Source organism: Eurosta solidaginis, chromosome 4 (genome assembly GCF_040869045.1).
Source record: "Eurosta solidaginis isolate ZX-2024a chromosome 4, ASM4086904v1, whole genome shotgun sequence".
In the NCBI taxonomy this organism is placed as follows: Eukaryota; Metazoa; Arthropoda; class Insecta; order Diptera; family Tephritidae; genus Eurosta; species Eurosta solidaginis.
The window spans coordinates 188,171,513-188,193,209 of record NC_090322.1 but is presented as its reverse complement, the minus strand read 5'-3'; the positions used below and the strand labels follow the sequence as shown (position 1 = coordinate 188,193,209).

Below are 21,697 nucleotides of genomic sequence, written 5' to 3'. Positions count from 1 at the left end.
TAGATATATTATGTACGTGCTTGCGTTGCTATTATGCTCGGAGACGCTCCGGTATGGGGTGAATTAAAACTAGACATGCGACATGCGCATAAAATAATTTCATTACTCGCGTATCTCTATGCATAGTTGGGCACAGTTCAGTAACTTTTTAGTGCACTGAACATTTTACTACCAATATAAATTTTAGTTGCATTGGCAAGTTTTCTACTATCACTATCACTGGCATAAAGTTTACTTTTTTCTACAAAACAAAACTCCGAACTTTAGTAGAAATGTTCCAACGTTTCGTATTTGTCGAAAGATGTTATTGCTAATTCATTTGTAATATGATCAACATACAACCATTTCGTTATAAAACCGTCAAAAACTAAAATAACAAGTAAGGAAGGCTAAGTTCGGGTGTAACCGAACATTACATACTCAGTTGAGAGCTATGGAGACAAAATAAGGGAAAATCACCATGTAGGAAAAAGAACCTAGGGTAACCCTGGAATGTGTTTTTATGACATGTAGGTATAATACATATGAACATACATATGAACTTTTTTTTAGTAGGTCATGAAAAAAACCTTAAAAATCAAAGTCGAAAAAAGTCAAAAAAAGTCAAAAAAAATTAAATTTCGCAGGCTCGAAAAGTATTTTTTTGGGTATGCGTAGTGGGACTTTTTTTCCTGAGCCCAAATCCTATCGAAAAATCGATGGCGCGATATCGATTAATAAATCGACCCAGTCTAATACACACATATAGGTAGATTACATGAGTCTGGTCAAAAGAACAAAACACTTTCTGTATGAATTAACCGGGGGTTGCCCTTATTGCTTTTAAGTGTATGAAAACATTTATTTGAAGCAATTTTTAATTTAAAATTTATTTCATAATTTGGAAAAAATTTCTTGATTTCTTTTTTAAATGTGATTTTTTACTAATTAATGGATGAATCGAAACAGCCTACACATTTTTTGCAATGTGCCCAACAATGCCTTCATCGTATAAATATTTATTAATGTGCATATGATTGAATGTAACTCTGTCCATATGATGGTGCGATAATGTTTTACTGATGAGCGTAAAGTTTCTGAATGAAAGTGATTATGCACAAACACAGCCGGCTAGGCTCGTCTCAAGAGAAGGGAACTTATTCTATATGCACATGGCAAAAAAAATGTATCTGATAATTGCACTCACATATGTACGTACGTAAACATATATGAAATAATAAACCACCCACTTTCTCTATACTCTTCAGACAAAACGTTATCTAAATTAAACCAAAGCTACCCAATTAGCTACATAAAGAGCACAAATTTCAAACCGAAACCTCTGGAGAAAATCACCTCCATTCTAAGGAAATCATCTTTCAGATTTGTATCTTACTGTGCATAGAAATTGCCTATCGAAATTCTATAGTCAAAATGCTGCACTCTAAGACGTATCTTTATGATTGAGTTCATCTTCTATTTTGTTGGACCCTATCGCCAAGAAAGTTTTCATGCAGATTGGCTTTTCACCAGCTACCCCTATCCTTGCCTGCTTCGTTTTACCCGTTTTACAAATATTTTCAAGAGGCGGACGTCCTTATTTTAGAGATATTCCTTAATATGGCAAGTAGATGTGGCGTTACCTTAAAATAATATTTTGGCGCCTCGAGATTGTCGTCCCACCTGACGGAGTTGTGAACAGTATTGGAGTCCACAGTGACTGGTGGTCTGCCGATTTAGATATTTTTATACCATTTGTAACCTCCGCCATGGGGTTTATTATGGATTGACCTTTAGGTAAGCCATTTTTGTTGGTGGGACAAAGCCCCTACTATTATTTTCGGTGGACGGAAAGACCATGTGGAGCCTGAGTTCCGGATTAGCACAAGACAAAAAAAACATTGCTTCCAGGCATTTGCTGTACAAGCGCATCCACAGCTCCGGGCTGCTACTGACAATCAGCCTTATTACTTCCGCGTAATATTCCATAAATTCCTGGTGCCTTAAGCTCTTCTTCGCGTTGTGGCCTTGTATGCTATGTATGTGGAAAACCGGAAAAGCTTCTCTGTTGGTTCGGGCAAGGTACAGAAAGTCTACCACATGTTGTCCACATTCATCGCTTGATTCGGTGGGCGGTTCGGCGATCCACTTTTTCAGAACCTTTTTCTAGCAATAAGGTTTGCCTTCCTTGATTTTGAACCAGATCCTTTTTCGGTTTTTAATACTTTTCCATATGTTCTAGATATTCAGATCTACCTTTGGTATGGTTGCTAGTATTTGCAGTCATTGTTCTACCAGTGGACTCGCTTTATATATGTCAAAGTCCCTTTGCGTGGAATTGGAGTATTGGTAGCGTGCTCCGCCTACCAGACCGAGGATCCTGGGTTCACGCCCTGGGCAAAGCAACATCAAACATTTTAGAAACAAGATTTTTCAATTAGAAGAAAATATTTCTAAGCGGGTTCGCCCCTCGGCAGTGTTTAGCAACCACTCCGAGTGTATTCTGCCATGAAAAGCTCTCAGTGAAAACTCATCTGCCTTGCAGATGCCGTTCGGAGTTGGCATAAAACAAGTAGGTCTCGTCCTGCCAATTTGTAGGATAAATTAAAAAGGAGCACAACGCAAATTGGAAAAGAAGCTCGGCCTAAAAACTCTTCCCAGGTTATCGCGCCTTATATTTATTTATTTATTTAAATAAATACACGGCGCCATATACCTCGGAGGAGATTTGGCAGAGCTGCTCTTCCAATTTACGTCGTGCTACTTTTTGATTTTTCCTACAAACTTGGACGTGCATGTTTTGTCCCGACTCCGAACCGCATCTTCAGGCAGATACATTTGCCTTGAGAAGCAGTAATACACTGGGCGTGTTCAACAAACACACTGCTGAGCGGTGACCCCTCTTTAAAAAAATAGTTTTAATTGAAAATTATGTTTTCTAAAAAATGTTATGTTAGTGTCATCCTTTATGAGTTTTTTTTTGTGCAAGTAATGCGGTCGTTAGAGTTTCGCTATATGTCCATACTCTATAATGCCAGTGGCATTATGCTTTCTTAATAACAATTCCGGACAACCTACAAATGCACCCATTCCATGTCGGTTCTTCCCTAAGTGAAAAGTGAGAGAGCATTTTAATTGAATTGATGTTTAGTCCTATTCCGTAGCTTCACTTTTTCGTTAGCCTTAGTGGCCCTTAAATAAATCGCGCGAATGTCCTTGAAGTTTCCTCCTGAAATGTTATCGTTGCTCTGGCAGTGGATTCCAATCTGATGACAGTCATAAGGGTTCGTCCGTCACAAAGCTCTTCAAAAGGGATTACAAACTTCTAGTATGTGCCGTCTACTACTGAGGATTTGGCAATGCTTTAGAGAAGTAAGATTTTCTGAAGATTGACGTAGACCGTCGGCGATTAAAAGTCATTTGGCAAATTGGGTAAAAATGGAAAACCAATACATACATATTGAATGGGATAGTAGATCGCGTATGAAGTGTACAATAAAGTTTTGATTGATTATCTCCCACGTATGCGGATCTGCATACATGTGTACACAGAAAAAGAACTTATGAGCTTATACAAGAGTTTCGAATAGAAAATAATAAAACAAGCAAATATTATAAAAATGACAAACAAATTTTTCTGCCTACGCTCATGCCATTTCACTATTTTCTCAGTGTCATCGATTTTTTCCGAGCAGCCAAAGCTGCAGCAGAGCACACGGCATTACGGTATTGAACTCGGTGGAACGCGCATGTACAAAAAATCCTATCGAGCGTTGAAAAGTGAAAAAGCATAGTGAATAATAATTGAAAGCAAAGAATAAATCATACAAATCCCTTCGACGCACAAAATCCTAAAGAATTTAGTCAAAAATGACCTCCGCTTTATCCTGCTGTGGCTGTCTTGGCCTTTTTTTCATTGCCTATAAATTTATTCACGATATTGTGCCATGGTTATATATGAATATTATTGGACCGAAATTCCTTGGACCAAAAGTTGACGTACGTTGTATGGGCGGTTGGGCTGGTTAGTTCTGTTTATTAGTGGCAGTAAAGAGATTGAATTTGATTTATTTATTATTATATTACACACCAATAAAACCAAAATATAACGTGATTTATTTTTCTGCATACATACGTATGTACATATATACATATAGTGATAACAATATTAGCTTTTATTGCAGCCCCTTATCAATTACTTTAATAATCAGATGTTTTTTATAGTGATCACCGGTGCAACGGACGGTATTGGAAAAGCTTACGCCAAAGCGGTATGTTAAATATACATAATATTTGGAATAGTTACAAATTATATGGTGGCCGCCGTGGTGTGATGGTAGCGTCACACTGAAGATCCTGGGTACACGCCCCGGTCAAAGCAAAATCAAAATCTTAGAAACAAGTTTTTTCAATTACAAGAAAATCTTTCTAAGCGGAGTCGCCACTCGACAGTGTTTGGCGAGCACTCCGAGTGTATTTCTGCCATGAAATGCTCTCAGTGAAAACTCATCTGCCTTGCAGATGCCGTACGGAGTCGACATTATACAAATAGGTGCCATCGCGCCAATTTGTAGTAAAAAATTAAAAGGAGCACGACGCAAATACGAAGAGAAGGAAGAGAAGATCGGCCTAAAATCTTTTCAGAGGTTATGACGCCTTACATTTATTTATTTTATTTTCCAAATTCTATTACATTTATGTATGGACGAAAGTTAACCGATATCGCGCCATCGATTTTTTTATAGGATTTGGGCTCAGGAAAAAAGTTCCACTACGCATACTCAAAAAAATAATTTTCGAGCCTGCGAAATTTCATTTTTTTTTTACTTTTTTTCGACTTTGAAAAATATTTTTTTTTTTTTTTTGTTTTTTGTCAAAAACTGTTATCGACAACGGATCGGACCGGGTATACATGAAAATTTTACAATCAAATGAAAATTTTTTAGTAGGTCATGAAAAAAACCTTAAAAATCAAAGTCAAAAAAATTAAATTTCGCAGGCTCGAGAATTATTTTTTTGGGTATGCGTAGTGGAACTTTTTTTCCTGAGCCCAAATCCTATCGAAAAATCGATGACGCGATATCGGTTAATAAATCGACCCAGTCTAATGCACACCCAGTCGAAAATGTAAAATTTTGTTTATATGCATACTACCAAGTTTCCCAATTTAATACCTACTTATCTGTATAATCTATTAAATATTATTTCCAGTACTCACCCAGAGGGGGCCATATGAGCAACTCAATTAGTTCTTGGTCTTTTAAGGATGCGGTTTGTCGAGATTTTGACTAACAACTTTTTGCTTATGATACCATGGCTAACGAGGATCATTATTATTATAAATTTAAAACGCTGCGCTCGTGCCTTTCACAATTTTAAAATTATCTGCTATAATTAACCATTAATATCTGATCGAAGTTAAACGAATATCGATAAAAAGTGACAACTGAAAAGCGAAATCGTAATATTTAGCGACTCGCCAATATATCGATCAGGAAGTTAGGGAATTCCAGTGCAGAAATACTGTGTATATGTATCTTTCGAAACAACATAATTTATACCGCATTTCATTATTTAACCACTCCGAATTGACCTGTTTTAACCATGTTAATAATTTCAACATTTTTATACCCAGCTGTACTTGTACACAGGTATAAAGAAATCGAGATAGATATAGACTTCGATATATCAAAATCATCAGTATCAAAAACAAATTTTATTTAGCCATGTCCGTCCGTCCGTCTGTACGTTAATACGATAACTTGAGTAAATATATCTTCACCAAATTTGGTACACGAGCTTACCTGGACCCAGAATAGATTGGTATCTGATGATAATCACGCCCACTTTTTATATATAACATTTTGGAAAACACAAAAAACCTGAATATGTAGTAAATAATATACCTAGAATATTGAAATTTGACGTGTGGGCTGATATTGAGACTTTTCATAAAAATTAGAAAAACAATTTTAAAATGGGCTTGGTACCGCCCACTTGTGATAAAATCAATTTTACAAATATTATTAATCAAAAATCAAAAATCGTTAAACCTATCGTAACAAAATTGTGCAGAGAGGTTGCCTGTACTATAAGGAATGCTTTGGAGAAAAATTAACGAAATCGATTAAGGACCACGCCCACTTTTATATAAAATATTTTTAGAAGGGTCGTGAACGAATAAAATAAGCTATATCTTTGCAAAAAAGAGCTTTTTATCAATGGTATTTCATTTCCCAAGTGGATTTATAACAATAAATAGCAAAAACTTCAAATTTTAAAAAATGGGCGTGGCATCGTCCCTTTTTTTGACAAGCATTTTGCTATGTTTCGGGTGCCATAACTTGAAGAAAAATTAGTTCGGAATAGAACCATATATATACGTATTATTGAGCAGCCTTGTAACACTATTAAGCACACAAAACAAACAACAACAGCATTTCAAGTGTACAGCTGGGTATGTAATGTTCGGTTTCACCCAAACTTAGACTTCCTTACTTGTTTCACATAAGTCCTTTTTCAAGGCCCTGTAAATCTTCATAAGGAAGGTTGCATGAGAAAGTGAAGATTTTTTTTGTAATACTGAAAACGATGTGGATAGAAATTTTGTAAAAAACCTTCAGTCAACCGAAAAATATTAAATTTATTTTTAAATGCATTTCAGCGCCTTTATTTTCCTCTTAAAGTAAAGTGCTGATTGAACTATTTCAATTAGGTAGAAAAAGTTTGTTTTGAAAAAGCTGTCTACAAATTTGTGATTTAGCATTCGAGTGATTAATAAGAACAATAACTGCATTAACTTATAATTGTTTAATGGAGCTGATTAAAATACCAAATTATATAGGCCCTATATTATTACTATTAGATCCATTTAGCTTTGTCCCTCCCCCCCCCCCCCCCCCCCCCTGACAAAAAAGGCAAAAGTTGTTATAAATTTTAAAATTCGTTCTTTTTTTTTTTGAGATTTGATACACAATGTTAGAAACTCGTTTAAATGATATTATTTAGCAATAAAGTTTGTCCCACCCGTGAAAGGATGCAGTAACTGTTGTTAGAAATGAGTAGGCAATTGCTAATACGCCTTAGAACTGATAATTGATTTTATATTATATAAATTAAATCATTTAAGATAAATGAACTACTGTTATACTATTGCTGAAATGTTCGTTTATCTAGAAGTATTTAAACAATACAAGCTACTTCAATACATTTGCAGAACTTTTATAAGTTAAAGCTTCATTATTGGATAGCGTATTTTTTGTCCCACCCGTGACAATTATAACACTTATTATAATTTGCATGTTTACTAATATATTGTGAGCTTTTCTACATAAGAGTACTGTTTCAATGGTAAATGTCTCGACCTATCTATTAGAACCTCAAATCCTTAGCTGGCTTTATCAGAATGCGTCAACAAAGATGTAATATTGCGTACAAATGTCCCACCCGTGACGATGGAACATCCCATAAGCTCGAAACTGAAAATTAATTTTCATAACCCATAAAATCTATTCATATCCCATTATCGGAAATGACTAATTGGTGATGGATCAACTGGGAATACATATATCGTTAATCGAAAAACACCACCAACCTTTTGACCTCACGATAGTTCGTCGTTATTGATCTTTGATTCGTTATTGATTTGTGAGAAGCTTTGACAGGAAAATGGGATTTGTGTAGATAATAATTGTCCATGAAATTGAAATATCATCAAGTTGCCATCATGTCTGCTGATGTTATGACTGATAGTTGTATTATATATTTTTATTTTTCTCAAATAATACTGGTTCATAAATGCAGAATTAGTGCTTTTGTACGCATGAGTCATGCATATACATAGATGTATGTATGGTTTCGGCGATTATACAGGCCTGAGCGTACAGAAGTAGTTCCAAAATTGGTATAGGGTATGCATGCTCCCTGAGAAGCTACAGGTGTTAAAAAGAAATTATCGTTCGTTAATTCTGGCATGCATACACAGTTCCAACTCATCTCTGAAATACTTATGTTGCATACATACATTTCCAACAGGGTAGTTTAAAAATCGTTTTGAATTTTTAGAATATTTTCCGCCGAAATTTTCTTTATATCACGCAGGAACAACATTTGTTTTTATATATGTAGAAGGCGGCCGCCGTGGTGTGATGGTAGCGTGCTCCGCCTACCACACTGAAGATCCTGGGTTCACGCCCTGGAAAAAGCAAAATCAAAAACTTTAGAAAGTAGTTGTTTCAATTGGAAGAAAATTTTTCTAAGCGGGGTCGCCCCTCGGTAGTGTTTGGCAAGCACTGCGAGTATATTTCTGCCATGAAAAGCTCTCAGTGAAAACTCATGCCGTTCGGAGTCGGCATTAAACTAGTAGGTCCCATCCCTCCAATTTGTAGGAAAAAAATAGGAGCACGACTCAAACTGGAAGAGAAGCTCGGCCTTAGATCTCTTCGGAGGTTATCGCGCCCTACATTTATTTTGTTTTAGAAGAGAAAATTGATGCATTCTATAAATTGGACGCGATTTTTAATCGGCCCAACAATACCTTCGTTCTGCAAAACGAATTTTCAATGGCCGGAAGAGCGGAGTTTGCGGGTTTCTTGATTGAAACTATGTCATAAATGCTAAAAATATACAAACTACATACATACTAAAAAAGAATTTTTACTATTTTAAAAAATATCTCAGTCCTCTTGGCAAATACTGAAAGCTTTCTAGGACCTATCCTAGCTACGAAAAAAAAAATAACTTGTACGCAACGAGAAGAGTGTGTGAACGCCTTTACAGGAAGAAAAATGCAAAGGCAGAAAGACACCAGTGCGACGAGCTTGAGCAGCTGCTAGCCATCAGAAATTATGCCCGCAAATTGCACACAAAAATTCGAAACAGAGAGTTTAAAGCTCGGATAAAGCTCCTGTAAGAACGAAAACGGCAACGTGGTAACCGATGTCTAGAGATTACTAAAAAATATTGAGGGAATAATTACAGTCCTCCTAAATAGAGACAGCCTTAACTTAAACAACAACGACAGCCTAGAAGTCCAGCGCAGAGTCACTCTTGCCAACAAATACTACATTGGACTGGGTAGGCAATTAAAAAGTAAAGTCCTCTCTTTGCATACAAGTCACTTATCGTACCCGTCCTGCTATATTGCGCAAGACAATAGGCCCAGCCAACATCTGATGAGACGGCTCTGGGTGTGTTCAAGAGAATAATTATTCGAGAGATTTACGGATCTCAACGCGTTGACGACAGCAAGTACCGAACTAGATGTAATTATGAGCAGTGCGAGCTTAACGGTTAAACGCCTATTAATAAGTTTCTATTGCTTTGATCACGGCTACAACATCCGGCTGAACTACAGTAAGCTGGCAACTTGTAGGCTTCTTTTATTTCCAGATCAGCACTGTATACCGTAGAACTTATCCGCTTTGTCCCCCATTTTAGGCACACGCCAACCTTCTTACTGTTGGACCTTACCTACTATAGGACTAACGTGTCCCTCCTGCCAGACATGATTTTGAAAGCACGGGCAGTAATCATGCCTTTTCTAGTTTATCATAAAAGTATACCGAATGCACAACTTCTGTCAATGGGTAAGCTCTGAAATGCCATATATTGCAAAACTTCATTTTAAATTTTGGCTATAGTCACCAGAAAATAGAGTTGCCATTCGAGCCAAACGAACAACCAAGGTACGGGACTAATAACTACACATTTATCTAACAAATGGACGCTTGCAAGAAACTGCAAACCTCAGGTAGCTATCACGCAAAGTAGGTAGGAGTAGCCGGACAAGCACCCCTCCCTTTTTGCAGTGAGCTTAATTTCAACGCTCCTTAGTAGCCTCAATATATTACAGACTTTGGAAAGAATGCATCAACGAGGTCGCAAATCTTGTCATTCTGTGTGAACTCCCGACTGGGTTTTCTTCCCTAGGGGCACAACCACACTCCATTAGATTCAATTAATGTAAATATGTATGTATGTATACTAAGCTGATATTGTCAACACTCACAACTGGGTATAAAATATTCATTTTCAATCATATCTCGACTTCCTTACACTTTTTAATAGATTTGAATATTTTGAACTCACAAGCTACACCCAACGCAAATGTGTAAACACACAATTGCAGCAACAACACCAAATATACTTACCACCCAATCACTCTTACGTGATTAAAATAACAAAGTACCTAGACCTACAAGTTCAACGAAAGCTAAAATTTTATAAAAAAAGAATTATTCAAACTAGTACTAAATAAGCGCTCATGAATACGAATCAATACGTTATTGTTGACAAACGATCGAGCGCATCGGCGAGTCAGCGAAAACGCGCTGCTCCAGGTAGTGGACTTCGCCTGTTTATTTTAAATTTCACATTTATTTGCACTGCAAGCGCATACTCGGTACTCGTAAATGTGTCGCGAAAAAGTATATAATTCATCAATTTATATTGCTGACTGAATTTGTTTAATCAGTTGCAAACGCTTGCGATGGGCCGAATTCAAAATGCATAATAAAAAACATACTTAATTTTGTGTGGCTATGCATTCACATTAGGGTGAACGATTCTGATGTGAGCAATTAACAATTATTTTATACCCAGCTGTACTGGTGCACAGTATATTACGTAATGGTATAAAGAAATGTGGATGGAAATCCATATATCAAATTTTTCATTCGAAAAAGATCTCAGATCATCAAAAATTAAGATATCATTGCCTAAGTTTGTACACAGTTTTTATACTCAGCTGAGCAGAGCTCACAGAGTATATTAATTTTGTTCGCATAACGGTACCCCGCAACGGCGTAATGGCATAAACTACTCATATCGCTATTTAAAATGACCGTTTAAACGGTTAAGCGTCAATTAAGTAAGTAAGTATTTAAAATGAACGAAATCGGACAATAACCACGCCCACTTTTTCGATATCGAAAATTTCGAAAAACCGAAAAAGTGCGATAATTCATTACCAAAGACGGATAAAGCGATAAAACTTGGTAGGTGGGTTGACCTTATGACGCAGAAAAGAAAATTAAAAAATTTTGGACAATGGGCGTACTACCGCCCACTTTTAAAAGAAGGTAATTTAAAAGTTTTGCAATCTGTAACTTAGCAATCGTTGAAGATATCATGATGAAATTTGGCAGGAACGTTACTCCTATTACTATATGTGTTCTAAATAAAAATTAGAAAAAAAGGTTTGACGAACACGCCGACTTTTTAAAAAAAAATTTAAAAATCAAATTTTAACAAAAAATTTAATATCTTTACAGTAAATAAGTAAATTATGTAGACATTCAACTCCAGTAATGATATGGTGCAACAAAATGCAAAAATAAAAGAAAATTTCAAAATGAGCGTGGCTCCGCCCTTTTTCATTTAGTTTATCTAGAATATTTTTCATGCCATACGTCGAACAAAAATTAACCAATCCATGTGCAACTTGGTAAGGGCATAGCTTCTATGACGATAACTGTTTTCTGTTCAAATGAGCGAAATAGGTTGAAGCCACGCCCAGTTTCGAAAAATAAAAAAAAAATGCTATTCCAATGCTATACCAAATACGAAAAAAGGGATGAAAAATGGTGATTGGATTGATTTTTTGACTCAAAATATAAATTTAGAAAAAACTTTGTAAATTGGGTGTGGCACCTACCATATTAAGTAGAAGAAAATGAAAAACTTCTGCAGGGCGAAATCAAAAGCCCTTGGCATCATCGCGGGAATACTGTTCGTGGTATTACATATATAAATAAATTAGCGGTACCCGACAGATGATGTTCTGGGTCACCCTGGCCCACATTTTGGTCGATATCCCCAAAACGCCTTCACATATACAACTAAGGGCCACTCCCTTTTAAAGCCCTCATTAATACCTTTAATTCGATAACCATATCGTACAAACACATTATAGAATCACCCCTGGTCCACCTTTATGGCGATATCTCGAAAAGGCGCCCTCTATAGAACAAAGGCCCACTTGAAGAAAACGCTTCAACTAGATAAACAGTTTCATTATGCCAAAACCATACAGATGGTGGAGGTTTATCAGCTAATTGTTACTTTTTTTCGCTGCTATGACATTTCTACTTCTAGCGCAGTATGTTTTTGACACTCAACCAGAGAATTACAAAAACAAAATACATGAAATGCGTGTGTTTGTTTGAATGTATGTCACCCTGCCGCCACGCTGTTATTTTTGTTTATCTGCACATTCGTATGTTCATTTCATTCGCTCGTTCACAATAGTGCCATATTTTTGAATATGCAACACTATACAACACTATCAATCAGGTCGACAATTACCTAAGCGGTTTCAACTGAAAGCGCTTAGCCAACTCAACTCGATTACTTTTTATTGTTGCTTTCCATGCAATTCGGTAAGCTAGCTAGTGTTTTAATTGTACTAGTTAGCAACGAAATACAGCTAATATCTTTCACTTGATACCCATATCATACAAACACATTCCAGGGCTACCCTAGGTTCATTTTCCTACATGGTGATTTTCCCTTATTTGACAAAGGTTGAAGGAAAAGCGTTCCAAAAAACGTCACCCTTGGTCTTCAATTTGGTCGATATTTGCAAAACGTATATGAAACCCTACGAAAACAACGCAGCTAAGCTCTCAGCTGAGTATGTAACGTTCGGTTACACCCGAACTTAGCCTTCCTTACTTTCTTAATGTATAAATTCCTCTGCACGCCGTATGTGGTATCCAGAATGTAAGCGTAACTGTAGTCACTACACTGTAGCAAATGTGAGAACAATATTACTTATAGAGTTAATACCAGCGAAATGAGGCAGGAAATTGAGGCAGGGCAAAGCAAGGACCGGACAAAAGGGAAAGTGAATTAAACGAAATGTTTGTTTAAGGTTTGGTATCGAAGAGGAATAGACGAGCTATCGATTTGTTATCGAAGTGTTACAGTTTTGCTATAGATAGTAAAGGTTATCGAATATATATAGACGATTTTTGATCGAAAATTTAGCGATATTTTAACTAATATTCATATATTATTTATCGAAAGTTAGGGTATGATATCGAAAAGCTATCGATTTGTTATGGCAGTTTGTTATCAGCGTGTTACCGGAAACGTATATAACTGTATGTATTTAATTATTGAGACATGCTCATATTGCTTTATAAAATTGTTTTTGTTATTGAGATTAGAGAAAAATTACAAAGTTTACAAACAGCGATGGTTACTAGGACATGTTTCTGAATTTCACTTCTTCATCAGCCAGCTTCTCGGGAGCTGAGTATTGAACTCGAAATCTCCAACATTCATACTTCATCCTAGTGTAAAGGCCTTTAGCCTGCTCGCTTTTGATATCTACGTATTGCCTTTGGAAAGGTATATAGATATAGCGAAAAGTAATCGATTTTTTATCAAGAACTTATCTATTTCATATCTGAGTGCTACCACTTAGTAATTGGCGTGTTATCGAAATATTTAATTTTTTAAAGAGCTATCGATTTGTTATTAAAAATGTATCGATTTTGTAATCGAAAAATTATTGATTTATTATCGAAAATTTATCGATTATCTATCGAAGTTGATCGATTACTTATCGTTCAGTTGGCGATATGTTGTCGACTCTTATCAGAGTGTTACCAAGTTGTTTTAAGTGTGTTACCGATTTGATAACGACGACTTATCGGTTTGTTATGAAACAAATACCGATAAAGCTTCGATATGAAGTGACGTATCTGTAACTCATCGATATGAAGCCAATTACTCGGCAATAACATGCCGACAACAAACCGATAACTTGACGATAATAGTTCGCTATCGATATAAAGCTAATAATAAACCAATAGCTTTTCGGTATGTTTGTGAACGTTTTGAAAGGTACCTGTATTTTGGAAGTATGGGAAATCATGTTTGACGTTTGGGTGAGATAAATATCGTCATATTTGTAGGTCAGCCTTTCATTACCCCATTCGGCATCGTTACGAGCTCAATATATGTATATAGCTATCTAAGCTTTATCCGGGCACTTTGCATGATTCCACTTATTACATTGGGATACAGATGAAACATATGTATACCAGTACGGCTCCTCAAGAAAAAGCATCTTACTTCTGGTTCAACTCTGTACACTCCTATTATTATTTCCCGTCAGATCTGTGAAAACTTGGCTCTTTTCCTAAATGTACCTCATTCAATCCTAATGCATCTCAGCTATATTACAAGCAAAAACACACAAGTGCAAACACAAAATGCAATTCAATATTTATTTTACATCTACAAATAAGAAGGTCAATATTGACAACAACAAAGAATTACTAATGATGTTTGCCAATCTCTCCAATAGAAAAAAACATTCAATGTCAAGTTCACGTGCGAGTTTACTAAAGGCCCATTAGAAATGATTCGGCTAAAAAAAAATTTACAATTTCAGAACAAATAGTAGGTATCAATATAACAAAAATCTTACGTAAATATGCTGACAATGCAAAAGTTTCAACAAACGAATAATGAATGACAGATGCATTTTGAGCATGCGCACCTTACACTCGCGAATGCATTTCAAACGGGCTATATGCACTACAAGTGTTTATGATACAAACACTTTAACAGTATGAAATTCAGTAAAATTTTAAAAAGAGTGCCAGACCTTTAAATAATATTTGTAAATCATTAAAACTTCCGGTTTAATTTAATCATTTTTTAGAATTCATTTAATGATAAATAACCATTTCTTTGAATCCACGTATGTTATCCCCTTCGAAAATAATATAAATTTTGTACTCTAAAGAGAGCATTGCCACGCCCACTATCGGCAAGGTGAATTTCGCTCATTCTTTCACCACAGTCCAACCTGTATACCTTCTTTAGTTACAGTGATATCGGCTTTTTGATTTGGCAGACACATTTTTTGGGAGCTACTGCCCAGCACAGTTTCTAACGTTAGAGAAATATTTTAGTTTTACATCAGAATTCTAATGTAGTTCTCTAATGCTTTTCGAATCGAAAACTAGGTTAGAGAACTAGGTTAAAATTCGACTGTGAAACGATTCGAATAATACTAGAAATGCGATGTTATGATTATTGTCACAGTTCTCGATTATTTCCACTTCTTTTTCTTCCTTAGTGATATACAAACAAAATAAAAATAGTGAAAATATTTATTAATAAATTATCTAATTTTCGAAAAATTCGACGTGGTTATTGTCTGCTATTAGCCTCAATAAAAATGAAGGCACAACAACAATAAAGCCAAGCTGCCACTCTAAACAAATCAATCATCATTTACACACATATATACAAAGCAACGAAGAGATACTAACAAACACATGTAATCATCAGCCGAAGTAATACTCACATATACACACGCATATGGCTCCAAACTACAAATATACATGTATATGGCTGGTAACCAAGCATGAAGTTCGCGAAGACCTTAGGAGAAATGGGTGAACGAGGAAACCGAGAGTATAAAAGCAACGCAAGCTGAGGCATGACTAATCAGTTTTGATTTTAGCACGTCATTGGTTGTGAAGTATAAGCATTATTGTAAAGTACTCTCAAAGTAGTCTAATAAAGACCATTTTGCATTATTGAATATTGGAGTTATTTATTCAACAGTTTAGCGATTCGAACGTTAGCAGAGGGTTTCAAATAAGAGGAATTTCCTGAAATTCGTTACAATACTTTGTAAACAAGTACAGCTGTGTAAAAAATATTTCCCTATATCTTTGAGTTCGTAATCGGATCTATACATAATGCGTATGACTATCTCCAAAATCCACCAAAGTTGGTGAACATGTTATCATTGTATGGTATATCACTTGTGCAACAGGAGTGACCAAAATATAAACGGATTGCGATGATACAGGGTGTCGAAAATATTTACATCACTTTTCAAGTTTTCCCACTTGTGTCGTGAATAGCCCCATATATATATGGTAATTTAGCTGCAAGAAAAGCAATTTGCTTAGGATGAATCCGGTATGAGTCGCCTTGCGAAAATTTCGATAAGTGTGCGATATAGTTTTGATCTTTTTATATGGGTTTGAGGAGTCCACTTTGTTCGTACATGTCCTTTAGAGAGACCAATTGTACCTGCTTATGCTTGAATGAGTAATGTTGGATGGTCCACTTTATACCGGTAAGAGTAGAGTCAGGCGGGTCCCTTACGGGAACTGTAACCGATTTTATTTTTTATTTTTTACTCTAATACAATAAGGCAATTCACGAGGTTTGCTATCGATGTATGTATATGCTATGATTTCGAACCTGTCATGTCTGCATTGTTTTTGTTTCTCATCTTTAGTAATTTTAGTAAAAAAAACATACAATTCAGGGGCCTATGTATGTATATCAGGAGTGCTAAGTTATTGTCAAACAACTAATTTATATATTTCTAAAGATTTTAAAGAATTTTCATGAAAACATGCAAAAAAAATTACAAATAAAACGATTTGTAATTTCATAAATTTTGACTTTTACCGATGTTTCTTCTAATGGATGGACATACAACTCAATGAAGTGTTCCCAAGGAGCATGTTTGAAGAAATATACCACAAATACCATAAACCATAAAATCAAATCATCAAATCATCATCATATACATATATTATTTCTAATTGCCATTTTTACGTGCTGGTAAAAAAAAAGTGGAATCCAAATCTATAAATAAAGTTTTGGTTGTAAAGATGGAGATGCGGGCTATTAGCGAACTTTGGGCAATTTTGGTCGTAGTGCATTTGTTTAGCTATATTTTATTAAAATAATTTGTTAAAAATAAACGATTGTGAGCACACAAAGAAATCTATTTGTACTATGGCACTATTGTGAATATTTGCACTGCATTACTGACAGTAGCTACCATACGCCAGATTTTAATTGATTGATAGAACAGCTGATTTCCGTTGATATTTGATGAGAGACTTTTATATTGGTTGCGCAAGATGGGCACGGGTCCGGCTCGTTCTACTATAATACAAAAAGGCACTAGTATTTTGGGCTCGGTATGGGCAATTTTGGGCAAAATTGGGTTATTTACGAATACAGATAGTTTTTTTTTTAAGAAAGAAGTTTTATTTCACTAGCAAATAGTTTTATTTTGTTCGCTATTAGAATGAAAAATAACCAAGAAAAGAAACCAAATTTTCAATTGGAAAATTATTTATAAAAAATTTAATTAACGATAATTTATTCATGGATAAATTATTTCTGAATAATTTTCTTAAGTCACATTTTCTTCAAATAATTATCTGAATATCTAACTCTGGATTAAAATGATGCGTTTTTTTTTATTTTTTCTTCTATTGTTTCTTAAAGTTAGCTACATAAACTTTAAATTTACCAGTCCCAAAAAGAAGTAGAGGGTATCAACCACACCCCAATATAGACAATAGGGATCAATTGCAGACCACTCTCTTTAAGAATAAGTCGCACGATTTTTTGCGGGATTATTACAACAAACTATCGTGAGTTAAGATAAAGGTGGCAAATTGACCTATGACTTAAAAGTTATCAGCGGCTCATCATTGTAATTTAGCATAATTTGTATTAGCCAAATAGTGCTAAGGTTATCACTAAATTGCTGTTGGATATTTAATCGCTTATTAATTTTTACATATTTAGTAAAGATTCATGAGCTTAACACGTTTAGTAATTATTATTACTAAACAATTATTATCATGTTTTGTTAATACAGAAATTTGAAATAGCAACAAAAATACTATACTATGTCCGCCCTGCCGAAGGTGCTCATCTATGCCCAATAATGTTGAAGAACCTCTAACAGAGCCAAATTATCACATTTATATTAACTCCGTAAAGGGGTTTTTTAAATATAATGTTAAATTAATTCGATACGGTGTCAATATTGGATACTCGTTCTCTAGAATAAAAAAAGAAAAAATTTAAGACGCGATAACCTCCGAAGAGATTTTAGGCCGAGCATCTCTTCCAATCTGCGTCGTACTCCTCTTAATTTTCCCTACAAATTGGCGGGACAGAACCTACGTGCTTTATGCTGACTCCGAATGGCATCTGCAAGGCAGATGAGTAATAAATTCTGGACTATTTAAAGTTTGTTTGGGGATCGTTTATAGAATTCATTCGGTACAACTTAGTATCTATCCCACGCATTAAAAAGTCGATAAGCGCATCTTGGGACCGAATTTCAATGTGTTCTGACATTCAAATCCAATAATATGACTAAGTACACAAAAAAGTCTCACCTATAAACAGCACCGAACCCACTTGTCTAAAATGTATTTTATGTAGCCTACCTAAAAATCATTTGTTTTCAAAATAATCCATTCATTGAATCCGTTAGGAAACCGCAAATGTCCCCAATATATTACCAATATATCCCTGAGACTTATCCCGGAACGGCTCTGGATAGATCTCGAACTAAGATATCAAAGCTATCATAATAAACAGCCCAAAAGTGTCAAGTAACCGTGAAACCAGTTGCGAAAGCCTTTTGGAATGATGCCAAATAAGAAAACATCGAAAATTAGTTCTGACTTTTACTTTCAACTTTTACATTGAAATCATGGTAATAACTAACCAGTATTATTTTAATTTCTGATTTTGTCCCTTATTCAGCTCGCTAAAAAGGGATTTAACTTGGTGCTTATCAGTCGTTCTCTGTCGAAATTGGAAGCTGTGGCAAATGAGTTTAGTAAGTATTAATTTTTTATTCTTTATCTATAATATATTTATAGTCTATCTAATCATCTTACCTAATCATATTCTCATTTCACTTTTACACTCTCCAGCCGAAAGCTTTAGTGTCGAAGTGAAAATCATCGATATTGATTTTACGGACAATGTAGAAATATATGATAAAATTAAAAAAGGCATCGCCGGACTTGACATTGGTGTCCTCGTTAACAATGTCGGTATTTCCTATCCGCATCCAGAATATTTCATTGATCGATATGAACAGGATCCCAAATTCCTAGTGGATATAGTAGCAGCCAATATAAATTCTCTCACTCATATGACTGCCTTAATTTTGCCCACTATGGTGAATAGAAAGAAAGGTGTTATTATAAATGTCTCTTCAACAGCCGGAGTTATACCGAGTCCATTAGTGACTTTGTATAGCAGCTCCAAGGTAAATGTTTGATTGTGTGTGGTTCTGTTTAAAGATTATTTTCCTGCATTTGATCTCAAATATGGCAACAAGTACCCCTTTCGTAAATGTCGCTTGGCATTCACGCGGTTAAGCGACGGACCACGATTCTGACTGACGTAAACCCAAAATTAGTTGAACTACCAACGATAATCTCCTCTTTTTTTCCGTGCACTTAACAGATCGATTTTTAAAAGGGGCTGCTTTTATTTATTTATTTAAATATAGCAATCTTTGAAATACAAGGTTTCTTACAGACTACATAACGAATTAAATATATTTACAAAACAATTGTTTAAGTTGAAAATTCACTTAATTGTAATTTAAATTTGGTGAGAATCGTCCAGTTGGAGCACTAAGCCTCCAGGTCACGGCAGCATACTGTGTAACTACGACTTCCTTCCACGAAGTACAGACTGGTGTGCGAACACAACAGTTGCGGGCAGCAACTTTATAGTAAAAATTGCCAGCAGGGAAGATTGGGTGGAGCCGGGCGTGTTCCTGGATACCACAGGCAGCATTTCCATATTCACCGACGGTTCCAAGCTGAACGGTAGGGTTGGAGGGGGCGTCTTTTCAAAGGACCCAAATCTCCAACTTTCTTTCAGAATAGCTGATCATTACAGCACACAAATAGGCACACAAAATACCGGCAAGGAAATCGTTATTTTCGGCAATAAAATCTATTGGTTCGTATTCATTCAATTGACACTAAACTGTCGCCGATCTCTTCAGGAGCAGAACCGCGTTCACCTCACATGGGTCCCAGGACACAGGGACATAGAGGGAAACTGCGCTGCAGACGGACTTGCTAGGCACGGTACGACCAGACAGATTCTTCCTGACAAAGAACGCCTAGGTATGCATTTTATCACTTGCAAGCTAATGCTAAAAGAGTATACCTACAGTCAATCCAACGAAAGATGGCTACTAACCCCGGGATGTAGATCATCAAAGCAATCCTGGCCTAAATGGGATACTAAGAGATCCCGTCACGTGTATACGCTAAGCAGGGACAAAATCTCCTCACTTTTAGGAGTTCTGACTGGGCACCGCCTCATCGGACGGCATGCGGAAAGGCTAGGAGCGCCCTTTCGACGATGCTGCAGAAGTTGTAAAGAAGACGAGGAAGAGGAAACGGTGATGCACCTCATCTGATACTGCCCGACCTTAAGTGGCCCAGACAACGCTGTCTGGGAGTTCCCTTCCTGAGCTGACTTGGTAGCTTTTATCAGGTCCTCGAAATGGTTCGAAGAGGAGGGCTAATGGTGTCTTTCTGCGGTACCACAACGGGCCAACTGATACTGGCCTATGTGTGCCCATGGGGCAGCCACTATTACCTACCTAAATTAAATGTAGATTTTTCAATTGAGGAATCTATATTCAAAGAGTTTGAAAACAAATTAAACTCTCTTAAGGTTCTGATGAGAGGAGCATAATATGCATAGTTAATCCTCACGCATTCAATAAAAAACAAATCATTACTTCTAAGGTTCCTCTGTAGAAAAAGAACGAAAGCAAGATTATTCTGTTATCCAACGTCTTCAGGTTAATAAGAGACATCTAGTATTATATGACGGAATAGGCTCTTCAAAGTTTAATCTGCACAGAGCAAATTTTATGAAGGTTTTTTGCACCCATTCTAGCCTCTTTATATGGCAATCGTGAAATGGTATCCATATAAACACAGCCTATTCTAACGTGGAACGAAACATCGAGATGTAAAGAGGTTTTAGAGTGTATGGGTCAGTAAAATCAGTACTGTAACGGGGTATAAAGACGTTTGCATTACGTATCATTTAGCAATTGCATGATCTATAAGATCATGAAACATAAACTTGGAGTCAAAAATTACTCCTAAATCTCGTATTTTAGATTGCGTAGCCAGTTTAAATCCATTAATATCATATGATGTAGGGATTCGGGAACGGGATTTTGAGCATTAATTTCTTCTTCATTCGAAAGACATGACACACCGAGACTCGCTTTTCCTTTTTTAAAAAGCGCATATATAGTTTCTTATATTTGAGCAGTGCAACTTAAATTATAACTTTTTTTTTCTATTCACAGGCTTTCGTTGACAAATTCAGCTCTGACATTCAATCGGAGTATCGCTCCAAGGGTATTATAGTACAATGTGTCCAGCCTGGGCTAGTAGCAACCAAGATGAGCAAAATTAGAAGGACGAGCTTTTTGATTCCATCACCAGATACTTATGTCGCTGCATCACTTGGAATGTTGGGATACTGCGTGCAAACTGCCGCCTATTGGCCACATTCCGTACAACAGTCTTTGGCGAAATTGGCCATCGATTTGATTTGTGAGCCCTTCATTGCCAGTTTATTCTTGAAACAATTGTTGAATATACGCAAACGCGCCTTGCGTAGTTCGCAGCAAAATAAATAAGGACGTGACGAATGAACTTATGTTTAGAATAGATCAGTTAATGATATGTTGTTATATTATTTTCATAATCTTAATTCGAAGCGTCATATACCATATATGAAAAATTAAACCAAAACTCTATTTTTTCAATGAAAATAAATATATTAATTAATGAAATGGATAAAGCTACTAAATTTCTTCTACATAGCACACTGGTCGGTCTTATTT

At 35.9% G+C, this 21,697-nt stretch overlaps 3 protein-coding genes across 3 annotated transcripts in view; 1 reads left to right on the top strand and 2 right to left on the bottom strand.

Moving 5' to 3' along the window:
• LOC137250787 (uncharacterized) overlaps positions 1–21,697 on the bottom strand; it is an 865,562-nt gene that overhangs the window by 820,762 nt on the left and 23,103 nt on the right. The window lies entirely within an intron of this gene.
• On the top strand, positions 3,553–21,646 carry spidey (hydroxysteroid 17-beta dehydrogenase 12 spidey). The gene is made up of 5 exons (XM_067784287.1): positions 3,553–4,003; positions 4,204–4,250; positions 18,553–18,628; positions 18,726–19,066; positions 21,155–21,646. The coding sequence occupies exons 1-5, from the start codon at positions 3,850–3,852 to the stop codon at positions 21,488–21,490; spliced, it is 954 nt and encodes a 317-aa protein (XP_067640388.1). The 5' UTR covers positions 3,553–3,849; the 3' UTR covers positions 21,491–21,646.
• Positions 12,023–21,697, bottom strand: part of LOC137250791 (uncharacterized) — a 373,639-nt gene continuing 363,964 nt past the window's right edge. Inside the window, exon 5 of the transcript XR_010953065.1 lies at positions 12,023–12,041. The gene's annotated coding sequence lies outside the window, so the exon portion shown is untranslated. The remainder of the gene's footprint in view (positions 12,042–21,697) is intronic.

Bases quoted from the DNA above. Each gene is read 5' to 3' on its own strand.
- spidey (XM_067784287.1), top strand. From the start codon at position 3,850: ATGACCTCCGCTTTATCCTGCTGTGGCTGTCTTGGCCTTTTTTTCATT. The intron at 4,004-4,203 runs GTTAGTTCTGTT...TGTTTTTTATAG, and splicing joins TTGTATGGGCGGTTGGGCTG to TGATCACCGGTGCAACGGAC. The intron at 19,067-21,154 runs GTAAATGTTTGA...TTCTATTCACAG, and splicing joins CTTTGTATAGCAGCTCCAAG to GCTTTCGTTGACAAATTCAG.